Raw genomic sequence first — 20368 nt, 5'->3', positions numbered from 1 at the left:
AGTTCTACGAGGAGAGGAACTGTATCTGTTAGTCGCACTGCAAAGGGGCTAGTTCCGCACCTAGAATGCTCAGTAAGGATAGTATTTATGAATTGAAGGGTTGAATGAACGCCCATCCATGCGCCGGGCTCCCTGGATCGGGTGCGTCACACTTATGTCGCGCGCGGTATACGTCACTTCCTCCCGGAAGACACTTTTGCTGGGGACCACTCAGATTCCTGTCACTTCTTAGAATCCCTCCGTGGTGGCCATGGCTCTGCCACCCTTCTTCACCCCAGGTCGCCAGGGCCCGCCGCTCCAGCAGCCGCCGGCTCCCGCTCCCTTCGGCTGTCCGCCACCGCCGCTACCCTCTCCGGCTTTCCCACCGCCTCTTCCCCAGCGGCCCGGCCCCTTTCCGGGGGCCTCCGCCCCCTTCCTCCAGCCCCCGCTGTCTCTGCAGCCCCAGGCCCCCGGAGAAGCCTCCCGCGGGGGCGGGGGCGGCGGCGGCGGCGGCGGCTCCTTCTACCAGGTGCCGCCACCGCCGCTTCCTCCCCCGCTGCCCCAATGCCGGCCCTTCCTAGGGAACGACGCCGGTGAGCGTCCGCGGCCGCCGCCTCCAGGCCCGGGGCCGCCCTGGAGCCCGCGCTGGCCTGAAGCACCGCCGCCGTCCGACGTGCTCGGGGACGCGGCCCTGCAGCGCCTGCGCGACCGGCAGTGGCTAGAGACGGTGTTCGGAAACCCGCGGCGGGCCGGCTGCCCGGTGTCCCCGCGCGCGCCCGCCGGCCCCAGCCTGGGCGAGGTGCGGGCCCGGTTGCGCGGGTCCCTGCGCCTGGTGCGGCGGCTGCGCGACCTGGGCCATGCGCTGCGCGAGGCCGAGGCTGACGGCGTGGCCTGGGCACAGCTGCATGCGGAGGCACAGCCGCTGCGCGCCGAGCTGGCCGAGCGACTTCAGCTCCTGACCCAGGCAGCCTATGTGGGCGAGTCGCGGCGCAGGCTGGAGAGGGTACGGCGCCGCCGGCTGCGGCTTCGCGAGAGGGCCCGGGAACGCGAGGCCGAGCTGGAGGCGGAGGCCACGCGGGCAGCGGAGCGCGAGCAGGAGATTGACCGCTGGAGGGTCAAGTGCGTGCAGGAGGTGGAGGAGAAGAAGCGGGTAAGAGCAGCGGATGCACACGGGAGCAGGGGTAGTGGTGTTTGACACCCGATGGGGCTTGAGGCTTTGCACTGTCATTCCTCAGGACTAAGCCTCTTTTTCCTCACCCGTAGAATAAAAAGATAGTTTACCTTTCCGACCTCATATTTCCGTATTGGTTGCGTGTTAGTGGTGTACAGTACACAACACAAGTGCTCTAGGTGCGCTGCAAAGTCCCATAAATACAAAGTATAGGATTGCATAGTGGTTTTGCAGGGATGACAGATCTGTTTTCTGCTCCAGTGTTCTGTCCACTTAGTAACATTCAAGACGAACAAGAATCTGGGTCCTTGCGTCTTGCCCTGCTCTAGGTAATTTTAAGAATACAAAATAAAGAGAACTTGGGGCCTTTTCTCAAGGAACATATATCCTAATTGGCTGATGGGGCACTAGTGATGATTTTCCCAGGATTCCTTTATTTACAAGTTCAACAATATCCCAAGTTCAACGATGGTATTTTTGAGCACTTACTCAAAACCTTGTAACAATCTGAGAGGTAGGCAGTATTATCCCAATTTTACAGATTAGGAAATTGAGGCATAGAGAGGTTAACTTGCCAACAGTCACACAACCGGTTTGTGGCAGTTTCACTCCTGATTTGAGCCCAGATGGCTCGATTCCAGAGTCTACTGATCTCAAGTTTTAACTTAAGTAGAGGGCCAGGGTGAAACTGGAAATCGGTCAAATAGTTAAGGCATTCTCATTACTTTTGAATGCCTCTAGGGACTTCCCCTCTTCCTCCACTCTCCACAACCAGCTGGTACAGGCTTGTGTCCTCCTTTTGTCTGCTACAGCCCTGGAGTCTGATCCGACTCCCCTCTAAAGTATATTGATGGCAAGCTTTGTCTTCACACCTCCAGGAATATATCAGCGCTTTAAAGGAGAGTACTTGGAGGCAATGCCTTAATCTAAGGGAATTTGATCCGTTCACCAGACATTTAATGTGGGCCCATTATGGCAGGCCCACTACTGAGTGCTGGAATTAAGGGTGAATAGGACATAGTGCTTGTCCTTGAGGGGCTTAGAGCACCATGGGGGATCATATCTGTATAGCATGGTGTGTGTTAAGATCTCAACTGTAGGTGCTATAAATGCCCAGAGAAGGAATATCTAATCCACTGGGGGAAGGTATCAAGGAAGGCTTCCCAGATGATATGGTGACATCTCAGCTGAGTCTTGTAGGAAATGTCAAAGCTAAGTGAAAGCAACATGTGCAGTTCCAGAAACAAGAGTGAAACAGCATGGTGTGTCTGTAATGGTGAAACTATTGTGCTTATTTGACAGATGGGAAAGAGAGCTTTTAGGCAAAAGGATCCTCCCTACCATGCACTGTGAGGGTACTGGAGACAGAGTCCTGTGAGTAGTGACTTGAGGAACCAGGGTTATTTAGCTTCCATGTGAACCAACTTAAGAGTAAGATTGGGTTTTCAGGTGTTTACAAGGCTGTCATATCAAAGAGGTCCTTGAGACTTTAGAGCATCGGGGCACAAACTGTGCTTAGGTTATCACAGAGAACATTGTAGAGTCCTAGTCCTTTCCAACCCCATTCTTTATCTTCCCTGCTAGTCTGAATCTTTGGATCCAGGAGTCTGCATTTTTAATAAGAGAGCCCCAACTTAACAAGGTAAGTTGGAGGCAGATGTTCCTTGAACCACACTTTGAGAAACTCTGAGGAAGAAACAAAGGCAAGAGCCCACATGGAAGCTGCAGAGAAGATAATCCCTTGGCTGGACCAATGTAGAGGGGAGTTGTGCATGGCTCAGGAAATTGGGATGTAGATCCAGTAGAGTCTTTCTTAACCTTGGGACTGTCTGATCCTCTGAAATCTCACGGCCAGGCAGATTTTCTGTGCTGTAAGGTTGTTCCTCGTAAGGTTCCATACTGGGTCTCATGGGCTCTCTTTCTCCTCCAGGAGCAGGAACTTAAAGCTGCTGCTGATGGTGTCCTATCTGAAGTGAGGAAAAAACAAGCAGACACCAAAAGAATGGTGGACATTCTTCGGGCCTTGGAGAAATTGAGGAAACTCAGGAAAGAGGCTGCAGCAAGGAAAGGTAACCGTGGCTTTGCATTTCTTTCCATTCTTTACCCTAACCCCCTCCTCCCCAAAACTGCTGAAGGAAAAATGCTTGATACTTCATTATTTTCACCAAGTAGGGTAACTAAGCTTATCAGCAGTACCTCAGAACTTTTTGTTGTTGTTGTTGTTTTTGCCGTATGCGGACCTCTCACTGTTGTGGCCTCTCCCGTTGCGGAGCACAGGCTCCGGACACGCAGGCTCAGTGGCCTGTGGCTCACAAGCCCAGCTGCTCCGCGGCATGTGGGATCTTCCCGGACCGGGGCACGAACCCGCGTCCCCTGCATCGGCAGGCGGACTCCCAACCACTGCGCCACCAGGGAAGCCCTACCTCATAACTTTTGAAGTAGAAAGCTTCAGAAGATATTTATCCCTGGTAGCCAAGATTGAAAAGGATGTGGGAACCCACTGCACTGTCTTCCTCTTTTTTTTACTTTTTTAAAAAAATTTATTTATTTATTTTTGGCTGTGTTGCTGCACATGGGCTTTCTCTAGTTGTGGTGAGCGGGGCTACTCTTTGTTGCAGTGCATGGACTTCCCATTGCAGTGGCTTCTATTGTGGCAGAGCACGGGCTCTAGGCTCACAGGCTTCAGTAATTGTGGCACATGGGCTCAGTAGTTGTGGCTCACAGGCTCAGTAGTTGTGGCTTGCAGGCTCAGTAGTTGTGGCGCATGGGCTTAGTTGCTCTGAGGCATGTGGGATCTTCCTGGACCAGGGATCGGACCCATGGCCCCTGCATTGGCAGGCAGATTCTTAACCAATGTGCCACCAGGGAGGTCCTCCATTTCTTCCTCTTGACTCATCATTGCCACCCCAGGCATTCCTGGCCACACTTTTCTGAGTGAGGTTGGCCTGGCTGGTCAACTTTGCCCATACACCAAGGTGAAAGCTATTCTGTCTGTACTTGGTGCTTCAGAAGGTGTCGAAAACTTAGCATGCTCCTTCATATACATTTCAAACCTGAAACATTGATATTTGTAGAGGTGTGAATGGTTGGATGGGGCAGGGAGTGCCCTGAAGACTGTATGGGTGTCCCTGGCTTACCTGCGTGTCACTTTTGGACCCAGAGAACCTCAGTGGTCTCCTCTTGCCTCTAGAGGGAGCACTGGTTTTCTAGAAGTTCCCCAGTTGTGCTTTCCATTTTGCCTGCCTGCATCTTTGCTCTTGCCAGTCTGTTTGTCTGGAGGGCCTTCAGTACCATCTTTGCCATTGTTAGCTCTCACTATCCTTCAAAAGTAAATACAGTAAATTCCATCCTTCCCTGATCTGGGCTGAGGTGACCTACTGCTCCTTCTCATTTGCACCTGGCTTGAACAACATGCTGCCTTATTTAGTAGGCTGTAGGCCATTGACATTCACCAGGGATATTTGAGAGTATACAAATTAGCAAGTACCACAATAGCAAATGATCTGCCCTGTGTGGTTTAAAATATAATTGAAAACTGCAGCTCAGATCCTTAATAAAATGTCACTGGGACATGTGCATTCAGTCAGGCTCATTCATTAGCTAAATGATTAACTTCTACATGCCAGCCTCCAGACTGGCTGATTCAGATTCAGGTCTCAGAATCAGATGACCCCACAAAGCATTCATGAGTCAGAGGGAGTTTGCATCTACTGTGTCTACCTCTATCTCTTCTTTATAATAATGCAAAACCTGAGGGCTACTATTTCATATTCCCCTACTTCATGTCCTCCGTGAGCTGAGTGTTCAGTAAACGTATGCCAAGTGAATTTATTGTACAACATAATTTCTATTAGTCTTCCTCACTTTGGTCTGAAAGAAGGAAGAAATTTTAGGAGAAATTAAGATCTAAAATAAGCAGGCTCTGTGGAGTTAACTGACTTGAATGTAAAACGATTTAGTATCTAGTAACTGGTTTTGTTGGATACTTTAAAAGAAAAAGAGCAACTTTCTAAGTTCTCTAACTGTGCTGAGAAATTGAAGCTGGTTATGTAGGCAGGGCCACGTCTCAAAGTGTCTTATTTGCTAGGCTAGACTTCTCACCTATGCTTAAAGCTGAGTGGAACCATTGGAAGATTTTAAGCAGAGATGACAAAGATCAGTGCTGGCAGAGTAGAGAAAGGTTTGGGGCTTCTAGGAGGGAGGAAAAAAGAGAGACTGATAGGGCTATTGCAGGCTGGGCAGGGATAATATGGGAATGTGAACTAAGAGTCAGATGGTGAGTTGGAGAAAAGTAAGCAGATTTAAGATGTGAGTAGAGTGTGCGCGCGCGCGAGTGTGTGTGTGTGTGTGTGTATGTACACGTACATATAAGTAAATAACTTGGGGGAACTCAGCATGTGGGAGCTGAAGGAAAAAAATGACTTTCAGGTTCTAGCTTGATCTATTGAATGAGTGATGATACCATTCTAATTGACCAGGAAAACAAGAGGGGGAACAGGCTTGGGGATGATGAGTTCAGTTTGGGACCTGTTGTGTTTGTGGTGCCTGTGGTACATCCTGGATAAGAGTTTATCAGCATGTAGCTGTAAGTAGGGATGACCTTGAGGAGATTGTGCGGTGTGAGATGAGGCCCAAAAAGACAAAATCCTAGGGAATGTCAAAATCAAGATGGGTAAGGAGGAGGCCACAAAAGAGATCAAGAGAGGTCAGAGATAGGAGGAAAGTGTAGACCCCTTACTTTTTCTGGAAAGTGGCAAATATTATGCAGAGAGATTGCATAATATTGGGCAGGTTACTTAAACTTCTCTGTGCCTTGGTTTTTCCTCACCTGTACGAAGGGAATAGTGATGGTACCGATCCATGGGGTGTTGCAATGATTAAATTAGTAAACATGTGTAAAGTGTTTAAAACAGTCCTGGCATGTAGTAAGTGCTGTATAAGTGTTTATTATTATTATTATCAAATAATATGAAGATTAATAAACATCCATGGGAATTAGTACCAAACAGATTATTAGTGACCGGTGCTGGGTGCATTTCAGTGGAGTGGTATGGGTAGAAGCCACACTAGGCTAGATCAAAGAGGAGGAGATAAGAAAAGCAGACAGTGAGTCCAGCTTATTAAAAGTTTGCCTGTGAAGAGAAGCAGGAGGGATAGTTAATGGCTTGAGGTCCTGCAGGAAGTAGGGAGATTCAGATCCCAGATGGAGGAATCAACTTAAGTGGAGAAGGACCCATTTTCCACTGAAATGAAAATGAAGAGGGCAAGGATGGGTAGTAATGCAGATGAGTAAAGTCAGCGGCAAAAAATTAAGGGATTTCCTGCCTGTTAGCCTCTTTTCTCTAGGGAAAATGCTAGATGGTTTGCTAAGAGTAGAGAAGTAAGGCTTTAGGAGGGAAGTGAATGTTTGAAATAATTGTTGTGAGGAATGAGTGAGAGCCGACCAGAGACGCATGGGAGTATGGCTGTAGGGAGGTGCCATTATGGGCTGAGCTGATGTAACTACACACTGGCACTAGGTCACATAATCAAATGAATCTGCAGTTGGCAGGTGAGCACAGAGCACAGGTCTATTGGGGGTTTGCTTAATGGGCGACCACACATTTTGGTGAAATCTGATATATTAGATTGGAGGTTTTAGTGAAGCTGACAGAGTTTTGGGTAGAAAGTCAGAGAAGAGAATAATTGGGTTTAAGACTTCAGAGGTGGAAACTTTTTTCTGATCATGCCAAGGTCCAAAGACTGCGCGATACTCTAAGGTATGGGTGGCTAAAAGGGAATAAAGGAGAAAGCATTGGTATCTAGGAGCTGCAGGAACTAGAGAAGTAATGGTAGAGGTGGAGGGAACCTAGATCATGTCGTCGCAGGGGGTCTGGAGGAGGATTGGTGGGGGGGTCGTTTCAGAGGGAGTGTGTCGTGGTGGTCAGGAGGGATCCATGAAAGGCTGAGGGGGATGAGCGTGGGTGGTGCAGGCCAGCACACCGAGATGGGAGCAGGCCACACCTTCTCAGGGGTCTGGAGGCACTTTGGGGCTGATGGCGTGTCTGTATTTTTGCTGTACTGAAAGATTTTAGTACTTGCAGCAGAGATTGTATGACCCACAAGCCTAAAATATTCACTCTCTGGCCGCTTATGGAAAAGGTTTGCCAATCCTTGGTCTAGGTAAAGAAATGAAACAAAACCATGAAATTATTATGAAACAACAAAGTGACAGCTTAAATTTCTCAGTGCATAAGAATTTTGTGTGTATTTGGAAAATAATTAGCAATTTAGTAGAAGATGGATTTGAGTTGTAGAGTTTCCATAGGTGGGAATGAGTAGATGAAAATTTGTTCAAGCCAAGAAATCATGACAAAATCTGAAGGAATGTTAGCCTTGGAGATGAAGACAGGAGAGCGAATTCTGCAACTACTTAGCTGCCGTGATTGAGGGAAAAAAGAGTCAGACCTCCAAATCAGGGTGACCAACCATCACATCTGTCCCAGGACATTGGATTTTCAGTGCTAAAACTGGACAAATGAAACATTTGGTCACCCTGCCTTCAGCAGCAGACTGTGAGGTTACTGTGGTTGGTTAAGTGTATTTCTTCCTCACTGTCCAAGTGTGCGCTCTCAGAAGTTCAGACTCAGTCAGAGGAAAAATTGTTTATTAGTTGGGTCTAGGAGTCTGTGCTGTAGGAATTTCACAGTGAAGAAGTAAAAGACAGTTCCTCCCTTTAGTAAAGGAATTCTCCAACTGAAGGATCAAAACCATTAAGAAATAAACAAAATCAAAGGTTAAGTAGTGTGATACTGAAAGCGGAGTTAGTGAAAGTTAGGTTAGGGTGAAATTAATTGAAGACTCAAAAAGATCAAATTGAGCCTTGAAGGCTGGTTGGAATTTGTAAACTCTAACCAAATTCATACTGTAAGTAGGACTTTGAGTCTGCTCATTAGAACATGGATTTGGGGATAAGAAAAAGTTGTATCTAAAATGTCATTTGCATCTCTTTGCCCAGGGGTCTGTCCTCCAGCCTCAGCAGATGAGACCTTTGAGCATCACCTTCAGCGACTGAGAAAACTCATTAAAAAACGCTCTGAATTATATGAAGCTGAAGAGAGAGCCCTCAGAGTTATGTTGGAAGGAGAACAAGAGGAAGAGAGAAGAAGAGAGTTAGAGAAGAAACAGAGGAAAGAAAAAGAGAAATTTTTACTACAGAAGCGTGAAATTGAGTCCAAGTTATTTGGGGATCCAGGTAAGTTCCTCTGTAACCTGTGGAGAAAAGAAAAATACTAGATTGACAGCTCTTTTCCTCATGGATGATCTCCACCTAAGCTAAGAGGTGGTAGGCGACAAATTGGAAGGATCCTTTAGGATTTGAATTCTAAACTATATCCTAGAAATCAAGGATAAAGATGAAACACATTTGATCATATTGTATAATCACAGACTAAGTCACTTTGCCTTGAGAAATATGCTGTACATATGAAGCATGATGACATGGTATTGTGCCTTTTCTTTTTCAGATGAGTTCCCACTTGCTCACCTCTTGCAGCCTTTCCGGCAGTATTACCTCCAGGCTGAGCACTCCCTGCCAGCGCTCATCCAGATAAGGTCAGAGGGGCATTCTCCATGTTTTCTTTCCCTTAGGTAGCAAGAAGCAGTCGACAAAGTGCTTATGTTGTTGAGGTCTATTACTATATCTTTTTTTTTTTAGTTCCTTATGAGTTTATAGGATGTTTCCAAGTTTGAAGCATGCCACACATGTCTTGTTTAGTCCTCATCAATTCTTGAGAAGTAGATGTCCCTATTTTAACAGGTGAAGACACTGAAACTCAGGTTGTGACTTGCCCTCTGTATTATCCCATGCTATAGCTGTTATGTTGACTTAAAGCATTGACTTCCTTTTCCTAATTCTCTTCTGCTGCTAAACAGACCAAGGAAAAGAAACCCTCCCTGTATACTCACCTGTGGAGACTGTTAACAAAGACCCACACTGACTTGTGAGTTCTTACAGGTCAGAGCCAAGAGAGCTAGGAAAAAGGAGTCTCACCTTAATCTGCAGTTACTAATGAGCTGGGTAAAGTTTTCAGCTCTGAGTCTCACTTTCCTCACCTACAAGGTGAAAATGATGGACTAGACTGTGGCCTTCAAATGTGAACAGTAGTACCCTCCCAAATGTAATCTTTTGAAAAATCAGTTTGTATAACAGAATGAATGAATGGGTTCCACAGGCAGTTTAAATGTGTTATTGACTGGAAGCACTTTGTTATTTCTAGACTCCCCAAAGCATCTACTTGGGGCCTAAGTGTCTTCAAAGCCTGATTTGAAAAACCACTGAACTAAGTGCTCTCTGAGGATCCTTCCCAGGTCCAACAGTACTCTTTAGCACTGTTCTGGGAAAAGTGTATTTCTGGTTAATATACAAGTTTTAGCCTTTAAATATATTACAGTGGGTTCTCGTTATTTACAGCAGCTATATTCTATAAAACTGCAAATGCTGAATTAGAGAATACTGAACTGCTGCTCCTGAAGGAAATACAGAGCTAGGCTCCTGTGAGCCTTTGGCCACGACATTTTCATCAGCTGGTCAATACCTAACCTTGTCTTTCTTTTTAAAGACACCTTATTTAATACATACTGTTGATTCATCAACATTGAACTCATAACTAATGGCACTATAACTCATGCCTGAAGGTAGCTTATCTAACATACATGTGTTCTCCATAAGGCATATCACAGCCTTCTAGTGCTAGCTATAGCACTCCAGCACGTGAGCCATTTTAAACAGCAAAATGCCAATAGAAAGCACAAAAATTTGAAGAATGTGGTACTAAACAGACTACAAAAAGGATACTTGTTTACAGTAGGGGAGCTGAAAACAAGAAGGCAGAGTGTCACCTTGTTCTACCACAGTTGGGAACATGCCTTTTGGTGACTCAGATTTTTCACTGCTCTGTGCATGTTGGCAAGTAACCAGGGAAGCACCATGAATAATGATTTGCGGGTTACAAATAAATTTTAGTGAATAGCCAAATTTGCAAATACAGAATCTGCAAATAATGAGGATCGACTGTATATTCATTATTTGGTTATCCATAAAATATAAGTTCTTTGGAGTTTTTTCCCACTTACATATATGTACATTTAAGAAATAGTCTTTTGCATAATTTCTAGAAATCAAGTTCTTTAATGGACTCATCGGTCATTTGAAAGCGAAGTCCTGAAATAGAATATTTAGTTGCTAACATAGTGCTTGGAATGAAACAAAAATAAACAATTGTTCTGTAATGTTCTCATTAAGGCATGATTGGGATCAGTACCTGGTGCCATCTGATCATCCCAAAGGCAACTCCGTTCCCCAAGGATGGGTTCTTCCCCCGCTCCCCAGCAACGACATCTGGGCAACCGCCATTAAGCTGCATTAGTAAAGATGCTCCAGGAGTGTCGTCCAGCCAAGGCTCTTTCCAGCTCTAAGTATTAGTGACGCTGCCATCTTCTTGTACTGTAGTCTAAATCACAACCTCTAAGCTCCATGTGGCATTGCCCTACCCAGAAGTTACATTTTCCTTCTGTCCTCTGTCCTGGCCAAGGTGCCTCTTGAATCAGGAGATTAATATGGTTCCTCAGGAAAGGACCTAGGTGAACTGAGGTTTTTACGACAGGCAGTGGCCTTGGTTCATGAAATTCGCCTCTGTTTTGAGGGGCTTGGTCCAGATTGATGTATAAGTTTACTCTTATCTTTCTTGTGTGCTGATGGATAAGTATACACTATACAATCATACCCTTGACACAGGTGTGCACTGGGTAGATTTAGCAGTCCCTCCCCCAGTACTCCTTGATAAGGCAAGCTTGATGCAAAACCTCCTTACCTTTCTTACCCAGAGAGCCTCCTAACTTCCAGGAAGAAAGGTCAGAAATGCTTTATCTTCAGTTTTGTGAATCCCACTTTTGGTGCAGCTGGAGAGGCTGGGCTGCCAGAAAAGCTGGTGGCCTTGTCTGGTAGTCAAGTGGAGAACTTGGAAAGCCTGAAGAGTACCTGTACCCAAACTGGATTGTGTTTTAATGGATGATGGCTGCATTTTCCCCATATTAGAAGGATCCTAATGAAAGCACCTGCTTTTTAAGTTCCTAGAGGTCTGGTTGTTGAGAATCTGCAAGGATAAAAATTAATTTCCTTATGGGAGTGGGACCTTGATTAACCTCACTCAGTCACATTGTGGGAGCTGGTATAGTGGAAATTGTGGAATTTTCTTAGGAACTCAAGCTTCCAAAAATATACATGTAGTTTAAGCTGGGGGAAAAGCAGATAAAAATAATAAAATTTGGGCTTCCCTGGTGGCGCAGTGGTTGAGAGTCCGCCTGCCGATGCAGGGGACACAGGTTCGTGCCCCGGTCCGGAAGATCCCACATGCCGCGGAGCGGCTGGGCCGCTGAGCCATGGCCGCTGAGCCTGCGCATCCAGAGCCTGTGCTCCGCAACGGGAGAGGCCACAGCAGTGAGAGGCCCGCGTACCGCAAAAAAAAAAAAATATATATTTTTTTATACTCATTAATAAATGCTGGGGCTTCCCTGGTGGCGCAGTGGTTGAGAGTCCGCCTGCCGATGCAGGGGACACGGGTTCGTGCCCGGGTCTGGGAAGTTCCCACATGCTGCGGAGCGGCTGGGGCCGTGAGCCATGGCCGCTGAGCCTGCGCGTCCGGAGCCTGTGCTCCGCAACGGGAGAGGCCACAACAGCGAGAGGCCCACGTACGGCAAAAAAAATAAAAATTAAAAAAAATAAAATAAATGCTGTTGTGCCTGGAGATGATCAGTCATATAACATGTCAGGTTTTTTGTTTTGTTTTGTTTTCCTTTTTGTCATTTATTGTGTTATTTATATTCCCAAAAAGCTAAATAAATATCATTTTTAGTTTGAGCCTTTGCCCCCAGTTTGTTGCCTCCCAAATCACTACACACTCTTTCACATTGACAAAAGACATTTACTGCAAAGTTCAAATTTATTAACTAGGCATTTGCTACCGGAAGGTGAATCTCAAGCACCAAACTTTTTATGCGGTATCCAATTCTGGATAAGCAGGAAAGGACATCTCAACTTTGGAAGTGATTTCATGTACTTAGAAGCTCTTGGGTACAAGATGCTAACACATTTGTCCCTTTTTTGTTGTTTCATTTGCACTGTTAAGTTATATATTATGCATTACAGAGTTAACGGTATGAGGGCCAGCACTCCTCTAATGTGTTTCTAAGCTCATAAACCTCAGAATCTGATGTGATTAGCCTCACATAACCCTGTAGGCCTGTGTGCCCTTTTGTTATAAATCTCCACCATTTTCTGATGAGATGCAGGAAGAGTAGAAATAAAAGATGAATTGTACAATTATGTTTGGTGTCCAGACAGCCTTGCCACTAAGATACCTGCATTGATGGGGTTAGGGAGTGTGGAGCAGGGACTCAGGAAAACTCAGGCAGCAGAACCCAAAGAAAAGAAAGCATTTAACCTCAGGTGGAAAAAACCATTCCCTCTTCCCTCTCATTCAGCTTCTGCAAAGTTTTAATAAAGTGAGCATTATTTTTATTATTTGTTTGGTCTTTTGTTAAGTTTTTCCTAGTTTATGCCCTGTGTGGCAGGGCATAAAGTGGTGGTGGCAGCAGCCACTGGTACTTTAAGGCAGCGGTCCCCAACCCTTTTGGCACCAGGGACTGGTTTCGTGGAAGACAGTTTTTCTAGGGACCAGTGTTGGGGAGGGGACCGGGGGTGGGGATGGTTCAGGCTGTAATGCGAGCGATGGGGAGCGGCAGATGAAGCTTTGCTCACTCGCTCACTCGTTTGCTGCTCACCTCCTGCTGTGCAGCCCGGGGGCGGGGGTGGGTGGGTTTGGGGACCCCTGCTTTATAGGTTCAGAAAGAAAGACTTTAAAAAAATATATATTTACTTATTTTGGCTGCTCTGGGGGTCTTAGTTGCAACACGCAGGATCTTCATTGGGGTGTGTGGGATCTTTTTAGTTGCCGCATGTGGGCTTCTTAGTTGTGGCATGCAAACTCTTAGTCATGGCATGCATGCGGGATCTAGTTCCCTGATCAGGGATCGAACCTGGGCCCCCTGCATTGGGAGCTTGGAGTCTTACCCACTGGACCACCAGGGACGTCCCAAGAAAGACTTACAGTAGTGTCTTTAATTAATTGTACTTCTGAGAATATGGACAGTATCATTGTAATCTTATCCCACAGTCTTTTCTTTTTAATTGTGGAAATTTTCAAATATTAAAAAGTAAAGAGAATGGTATAATTTTTTTCATCATCTGGCTTCAAATAATGGTCAACTCTTGACCAATCTTGTTTCATCTGTACCCCTACCAATCACACTGGATTATTTTGAGGCAAATCTCAGATGCCATATTACTTCATAGGTGTTTATGTAGCTCTAAGATTTTAAAAATTTAACCACTGCTATTATTGCACCTGAAGAAATGAATAACTCCTTAGTATCATCAAATATTCAGTCAACATTTAAATTATCTCATAAATGTGTGTTTTACACTTTGTTCCAAATCAAGATCTGGATGCAATCTATGCATTGTTGTTGGTTGATGTGTCTCTTAAGTTTCTGATAACCCATAGGTCTCTCTCTCCTTCCTCCTATGTACTGTTGCACTTTCACTCCCTTGTAGTTTATTACTTGAAGAAATCAGATCATTTTTTTCCTAAAAAGTTCCCAGTCTGGATTTTGCTAACTGCATCCTTGTGATTACATGTTCCTCTATTCCTATAATATAATGATTAGACAGAGCTGTACTGTCTAATATGGTAGCCATGTATGGTTATTGGGGACTTGAAATTGAGTTTGAACTGAAATTGAGTTTGATTGGACATGTACAATTACACATGTGGTTCACATGTTTCTATTGGACCACTCTGATCTAAAGGTTTGATGACGTTAATATCGGGATTTTCTGGCAAGAGTATTTCATAGACCTGGTGTGTACTCCATTTAGGAGGACTAATTGGTTGTCTTATTTTGTGATCTTAGCAGCCATTGACATTCAAGACCTAGACTCACTCATTTGGATTTGCAAAATAGTGATAGTTTAATTATGCCCTTCTTTCTTTAATTGTCAGCTGGAATATACTAAAAGGAGAAACATCCCCTCATCAACTATTTGGTTACCCTGGGGTACAATTTGTATAGGAAAGGCAAAAAAATAAATACATGATTTTATTTACTAGTTTTCAAAATAATGAGGTAGTTCCATAGCATCCTCCAAAAGTTACCAGTGAATTTTTTTTTAAGTATCATTATGAACTCAGATCTAAATGTGTCTTTCAATCCATTGTTTTTATCTTTTTTTATTGATTGCCTCACCTTTGGCCAGTGGGAGCCTCTTGTAACTCCACTCCTGAGTTCCCACTCAATCCCAGTATTCTGTTCCAAGTTTATCTTGCACATTTCCTATCCCTGACCTATACCTATATTCTCTATGTATTGAACATAAATTAATGAAAATAGAGAATTAAACTCTTTCAAAGACTAACTAGAGATGTGTTGATTCATCATGTCGTATATGCAAGAAATTTGTTTATCTTGACAAATTTCCAGGAGACCCTGGATTTGTGAGAAACTCTAACAAAAGTGTTTATTTTTAAGAAATTAGGTAAATACAGGGAAGATTGGAAAATGAAAGAGATTAGTTGTATGTTAAATACTAAGAGTGTTCAACGGGAGTGCCTGAGTTTATGACATCAAAGAATTTGCTACAGCCAGCCAACTTAATCACTCTAAAACCATTCATGTTCCTATGTCCACGTGACTTTCGTGCAAGGATGTATCAAGAAGCTTAGCTGAGACTATACCATCTGTTGTAGCAATTCACTTCTACAAGTTTTGTCCACAGAGAAGCTATCCTGGGAATTACAAGGTAAGTACAAAGTATGTCTTGTTCCATTCAAATAAGAATAATATATATAGAAGGAATGTGAATGCTGTTAAGTAGTAGCTGTGGTAGAATTTAGGAACTAGAGATTACATTTCCAAGCATTTCCAGCTAAATTTTTTTTTTTAATTGCTTATAACAAATAAGCTGTTCCCACATAATTAACTTTTTACTTTTGAGTGCACCCATCAGTAGATCCCGACTTGCCACACCTGGCTATCCGTGAAGAATTTGTTTCCATTTGCCTTTTGGAATAAACTGGGTTTTTCATGGTCTCTGAAGCAAAGATTGAAGTCTTTGAGGCAATTGGTGTCAGAGTGGATAACTATACAGAGCAGTAGACATTTTCCAACTTCATTAACTCATTCTTGCCGGAATGTGGTTACCAGGATTTGAATGGCGTTCTTGGGAAATGATTTCTATTTACCATTTTCCAGGTACAATGTTAAATGCTGGAGACATAAAAAGGGGGCAAACAGACAGGATTCCTGCCCTCCTGCAGTTAGTCTAGAGTAGAGAAGCTTAATGATTATACAGATAATTAAAGTCAGATATAATTGTGATAAGCATTACAAAGAAAAAGTACTTAGTCACAAATTTATATTTTTCACTGTTCAAATTTTTTTAAGTGCCTGTTGAGGCTCAGATAATTTGCTAATAAGTACAAGGGCTCTAATGGTGAGCAAAATACCAAATACTCCCTAATGCAGGTTTTGAGGGAGATAGATATTAATCCAACAATCATAAAAAATGTGCCAAGTGCTTTGAAGGAGAGCTACGGTCCATTAGATTGATTAGGCCTCCCACCCTTTTTTTTCCCCCAACAGTGTTCTGTAATGCTTTTAAGTGAAATAATACAAAATATCTATGTATCATATAGTAAGGGTAAGAATTATCACTCAGTTTATGTATGCATATGCTAGGTCACAAAGTCAAATATATTTCATTCTATGGAGCACAGTAGAAAAAAATCTTGAAAACCACTGTACTAGTTGGATTGATTCAAGTTCAAGGGTCAGGGAAAGCTTTTATGAGGAAATGCTGTTTCAGCAGAGCTCTGAAGAATTAACTAGTGGGAAGAGACAAAGGAGCATAGCAAGTATCTGGAGCAGCATACACAAAGGCCCTCTGGGGGGCCAAGAGACCAAGGCAAGTTGAAGGCCATCATGGCTAGAGTAAGACAGCAAGTGAAGGAGAAGGGGCCAGACACTGTAAGGCTTTAGAATCCCTTGTCAGGAGTTTGCTTTTACTCTGAGAGTAGGTGGGAACAACTGGAGGCTTTTAAACAGTGGGAATGGCTTAGTTTGCTGTTTTGAAATGATCATTTTCATCCCAGTGTGTGGAACAGAATCATAAGGCATGAGAGGATACATGGACATCAGTTGTCTGAGTGAGAGATAATGGGGGCTTGGATTTCCATGGTAGCAGTGGAGGTAGCACGAAATGGCTAGATTCCAGAGATTTAGGAGAGAAAACCTGGCAGGGATTTGAGATGGGTGGCAGTGAAGGAGAAGGAAGTATCGGGGGTGAGTCCCAAGCTTGTGTGCCCCTTAGACGTTCCTTGAGACAAGGAATACTGGAGGAGGAGGAGCAGTTTGGGGGAGGGGAAGATCAGAGTTCACTTTGGGTATGTTGAGTTTGAGGCACCCTTGAGACATCTTGGAGGACTTGCCTCAAGGGCAGTTGTGTTGTGAGTTTGATCTTAGAAGAGAACTGGAGAATTTAATGTGTGAGTATTAGATTATTGAAGCTGTGGGCAAGGATGAAGTCGTTTTGAGAGGATAGTGGACACCTTTAAAAAATAATACTAGTGTCATTGTGGGGACTCCATGTAGACCAATTACTACAATCCCCACCTACCCAGCCCCTCGCCCCAGGCTCAGATGCGGCCACATGGGCACAGACCCATGGACTGCTGATGGAAAGGTCCTGGATTATGCAGTTTGTTGAAGCATGCATAGACTGGCTTTCCTAATATCCCCATTGTCCCACCCTCATCCCATCCCTTCAGACCCCTTCAGGGCTTTCTCTGCCTACTGAATGGCGTTAGCACTCAGCCTGAAGTTCAGCACCCTCCCCAGCTCCACCCCAATCTACCCCTTCGATCTTACTGCAGACAGCTTCTCAGCACAAAGGATATACTTGAGTCAAGCAGCTTGTCTCCCCCTCGCTCTGCCCTGCCTCTGCTCCCTGGCTTAAGCTGTTCTCTCCCTGGAGTTATGCTCTCCACCCAGCCTTTTCCCTGCTCACAGGCTGTTCTCCCACCCTCCAGGGTCCAGATCAAGTCCCATCTTTCCTGAAGTATCCCCAACGCCCATAAGGACTAGAATATTCTCCTCCCTCTGAAGAATATCATCACTTAATTATCTGTACCTCTAATTTTGTATTTAGCAGATGCAGATGTGACCGTCATTTTAGAATATGTTCTGACTAGATCACATCTTGCACTGTAGCCCTTGCTGCTATTAAGAGGTGTTTCCAGAATCCTCAAACTCTTAAATTACTCTAGAAGCAAGTCTAATGCTGAGTAGAGAATATCTGTTAGGATGCAGATGCTGGGGCAGAGGGAAGGAAGCAGGAGGGTGGCCCTGTACTTGCTCATTGGACAGGCAGTTCACACTTGGGACTCAGCACAACTGTGGTCCTTCCCCATAGCTAAAAATTCCAATGATAGCTGAAAATGTGAACAATAAATCTGAGAATGCCAAAACTTCCTAACTTTCATGTATCCCCTACAACTCCCTACACTCAAAGGTCCCCTGTAGGAACAGGTTGATGGGGCAGATCACACTGAAAACTGTCTGATCCTGTAGCATAAAGACTCAATGCCAATATGATGGGAAACTATCTCCCAACATGGGGTGGAGAAGCCTTTTGAGTCTTATGTACAGTAAGACACTGACAAAAGAGGGCAGACAGTAGAGATAAGGGAATTAAAGGATTTGCCCATCTGGCCTCATTTGACCTCTCTGCACTCAGATTATCGACTCTACCTCCTCACATGATGCTCTCCTGTGGATGTGGTGATGACCCCAGTGACCCCGAACAGCAGGGCTTTGCACCATCCTGGTAGGGATGACATTGTATTGAGCCAGGGAGCCACTCCTTGGTGTGGGCTCCCTGCTAAGCCCTGGTTATTTGCAAAATGCCAGACTGTGGTCAGGAGTCTAGATTTAAGTGTATATTATAGGCAGTCATGAAATTGAATTATGTGAATGAGTTTTGCTTTGTTTTTTAAGGCAACAATATTTAATGTGGTCTAAAATACATAAAAAAGCAAATCCCTGGCTGTTGTGAATATAATTAAACTAACAGATACTACACTTGATCTTAGCCAAAAGGCTCAGAAGCTATGTGTGAATTTTTAATGCTTAGGTTTCAGCTTTAGTAGATATTGTTGACTAATAATAATTGACTTTCTCACCAACAGTGCATGAGAGTTCCAGATATTCCACAACCTCATCAACACTTGACATTGTTAGGCTTTTAAAATTTTTAACTCTTCGTGTGTGTGTGTGTGTGTGTGTGTGTGTGTAGTGTTATCTCATTGTTTCATTTTGCAGTTCCCTGATGACTAATGAGGTTAAACAACTTACGTGTTTATTGGCTATTTGGATATTCTCTTTTGGGAAGCGCCTGTTAAAATCTCTTGCCTATTTTGGGACCTTTTTCTTATTGATTTATAGAAGTTTTTTGCATATATTGGATATGAGTACTTTGTCAGATATGTGTGCTACAAATATCTTTTCCCCCTCTGTGATTTGCTTTTTCACTTAATGGTATAGTGATGAATGGAAGTTCTTAACTTTAATGTAACTCAGTTTATCAGTATTTCCTTTATGGTTAGTCTTTTTTGTAATCTTTTACGAAATGTTTGCCTTTTCTAAGGCCATAAATATATTCTCCTATTTTATCTTCAAGCTTTTTTTACCTTTCACATTTAGATCTACAGTCTATCTGAAATTGACCTTTGTTTATGATATGAGGCGAGGTCAAGATTTTTCTTCTAGGTGAATATCCAGTTGGTCCAGAACCATTTATTAAAAAGACCTTCATTTTCGTACTGCTTTGCAGGGCCAGTTTTGTCATAAATCAAGGATCCATATATGTGTGGATCTGTTTCTGGACTTTTTTTTTCTGTTCTATTGGTCTCTTTGTAAGCTCTCATGTCAATACCACACTGTATTAATTGCTTTCACTTTAAACTGAGTCTTGACACCTGATAGTATAAATCTTCAACTGTGTTGCTTCTTCTTCATGATTGTCTTGGCTTTTCTTGGCCCTTTGCATTTTATTTAAATTTTAGAATTAGTTTGCCAATTTACACCAAAAAATGTGGTGGAATTTTGATATGTGGGATCTATAAATCAATTCAGGGAGAATTGATATATTTACAATATTGAGTCTTACAAGCCATGAACGTGGTATGTTCCTCCATTTAATCTAATGTTTTATAGTTTTCTGTGTAGAAGTCTTATAATCTTGTGTTAGGTTGAGTCCTAGGTAATTAATGCTAATATAACTGGTATCAATCTCTAATGAAAAATTTAAAAAAAATTTTATTTTATATTGGAGCATAGTTGATTAACAATGTTGTGTTAGTTTTAGGTGAACAGCAAAGTGATTCAGTTATACATATACATGTATCTATTCTTTTTTTTTTTTTTTTTTTTTTTTTTTCCGGTATGCGGGCCTCTCACTGTTGTGGCCTCTCCCGTTGCGGAGCACAGGCTCCGGATGCGCAGGCTCAGCGGCCATGGCTCACAGGCCCAGCCACTCCGCGGCATATGGGATCCTCCCGGACCGGGGCACGAACCCGTATCCCCTGCATCCGCAGGCGGACTCTCAACCACTGCGCCACCAGGGAGGCCCTATCTATTCTTTTTCAAATTGTTTTCCCATTTAGACTATTAAAGAATACTGAGCAGCATTCCCTGTGCTAAACAGTAGGTCCTTGTTGGTTATCTATTTAAATATAGCAGTGTGTATATGTCAATCCCGAACTTTAATGAAATTTTTAAAAGATAACGTTTACATGGTTTGTTTTTTTTATGTAGAAATACAATTGATTTTTGTATATTGACCTTGTATCCAAAAACCTTGCTAAATTACCTTACTATTCTTTTGGATTTTCTACATATAAATATGACATCTAGAAATAATGGTGGGTTTGTTTCTTTCCAATCCTTATACTTTTGTTTTATTTTTCCCTCTCTTTTTGCACAGGCAGTGTTGAACAGAAGAGATGATGGGGACATCTTTGTCTCATTTCCAATCTTGGGGGTATCTTTTAATATTTCACCATT

General features: G+C 43.6%; 1 protein-coding gene across 1 annotated transcript; it reads left to right on the top strand.

The window, feature by feature from the left end:
• Nucleotides 1-213: 213 nt before the first annotated feature.
• Nucleotides 214-12047, top strand: PDCD7 (programmed cell death 7). Its single transcript, XM_081229542.1, has 5 exons — nucleotides 214-1129; nucleotides 3081-3219; nucleotides 8148-8384; nucleotides 8656-8743; nucleotides 10434-12047. The coding sequence occupies exons 1-5, from the start codon at nucleotides 251-253 to the stop codon at nucleotides 10555-10557; spliced, it is 1467 nt and encodes a 488-aa protein (XP_081085668.1). The 5' UTR covers nucleotides 214-250; the 3' UTR covers nucleotides 10558-12047.
• Nucleotides 12048-20368: the final 8321 nt, after the last annotated feature.

The sequence above is a fragment of the Mesoplodon bidens genome (assembly GCF_964165515.1).
Source record: "Mesoplodon bidens genome assembly, chromosome: 3".
Taxonomy (NCBI): Eukaryota; Metazoa; Chordata; class Mammalia; order Artiodactyla; family Ziphiidae; genus Mesoplodon; species Mesoplodon bidens.
Note: the sequence above shows the minus strand (reverse complement) of the source record. Positions and strands in the feature narration are given on the sequence as shown.

Bases quoted from the DNA above. Each gene is read 5' to 3' on its own strand.
- PDCD7 (XM_081229542.1), top strand. From the start codon at position 251: ATGGCTCTGCCACCCTTCTTCACCCCAGGTCGCCAGGGCCCGCCGCTC. The intron at 1,130-3,080 runs GTAAGAGCAGCG...TTTCTCCTCCAG, and splicing joins AGGTGGAGGAGAAGAAGCGG to GAGCAGGAACTTAAAGCTGC. The intron at 8,744-10,433 runs GTCAGAGGGGCA...GTTCTCATTAAG, and splicing joins CCAGCGCTCATCCAGATAAG to GCATGATTGGGATCAGTACC.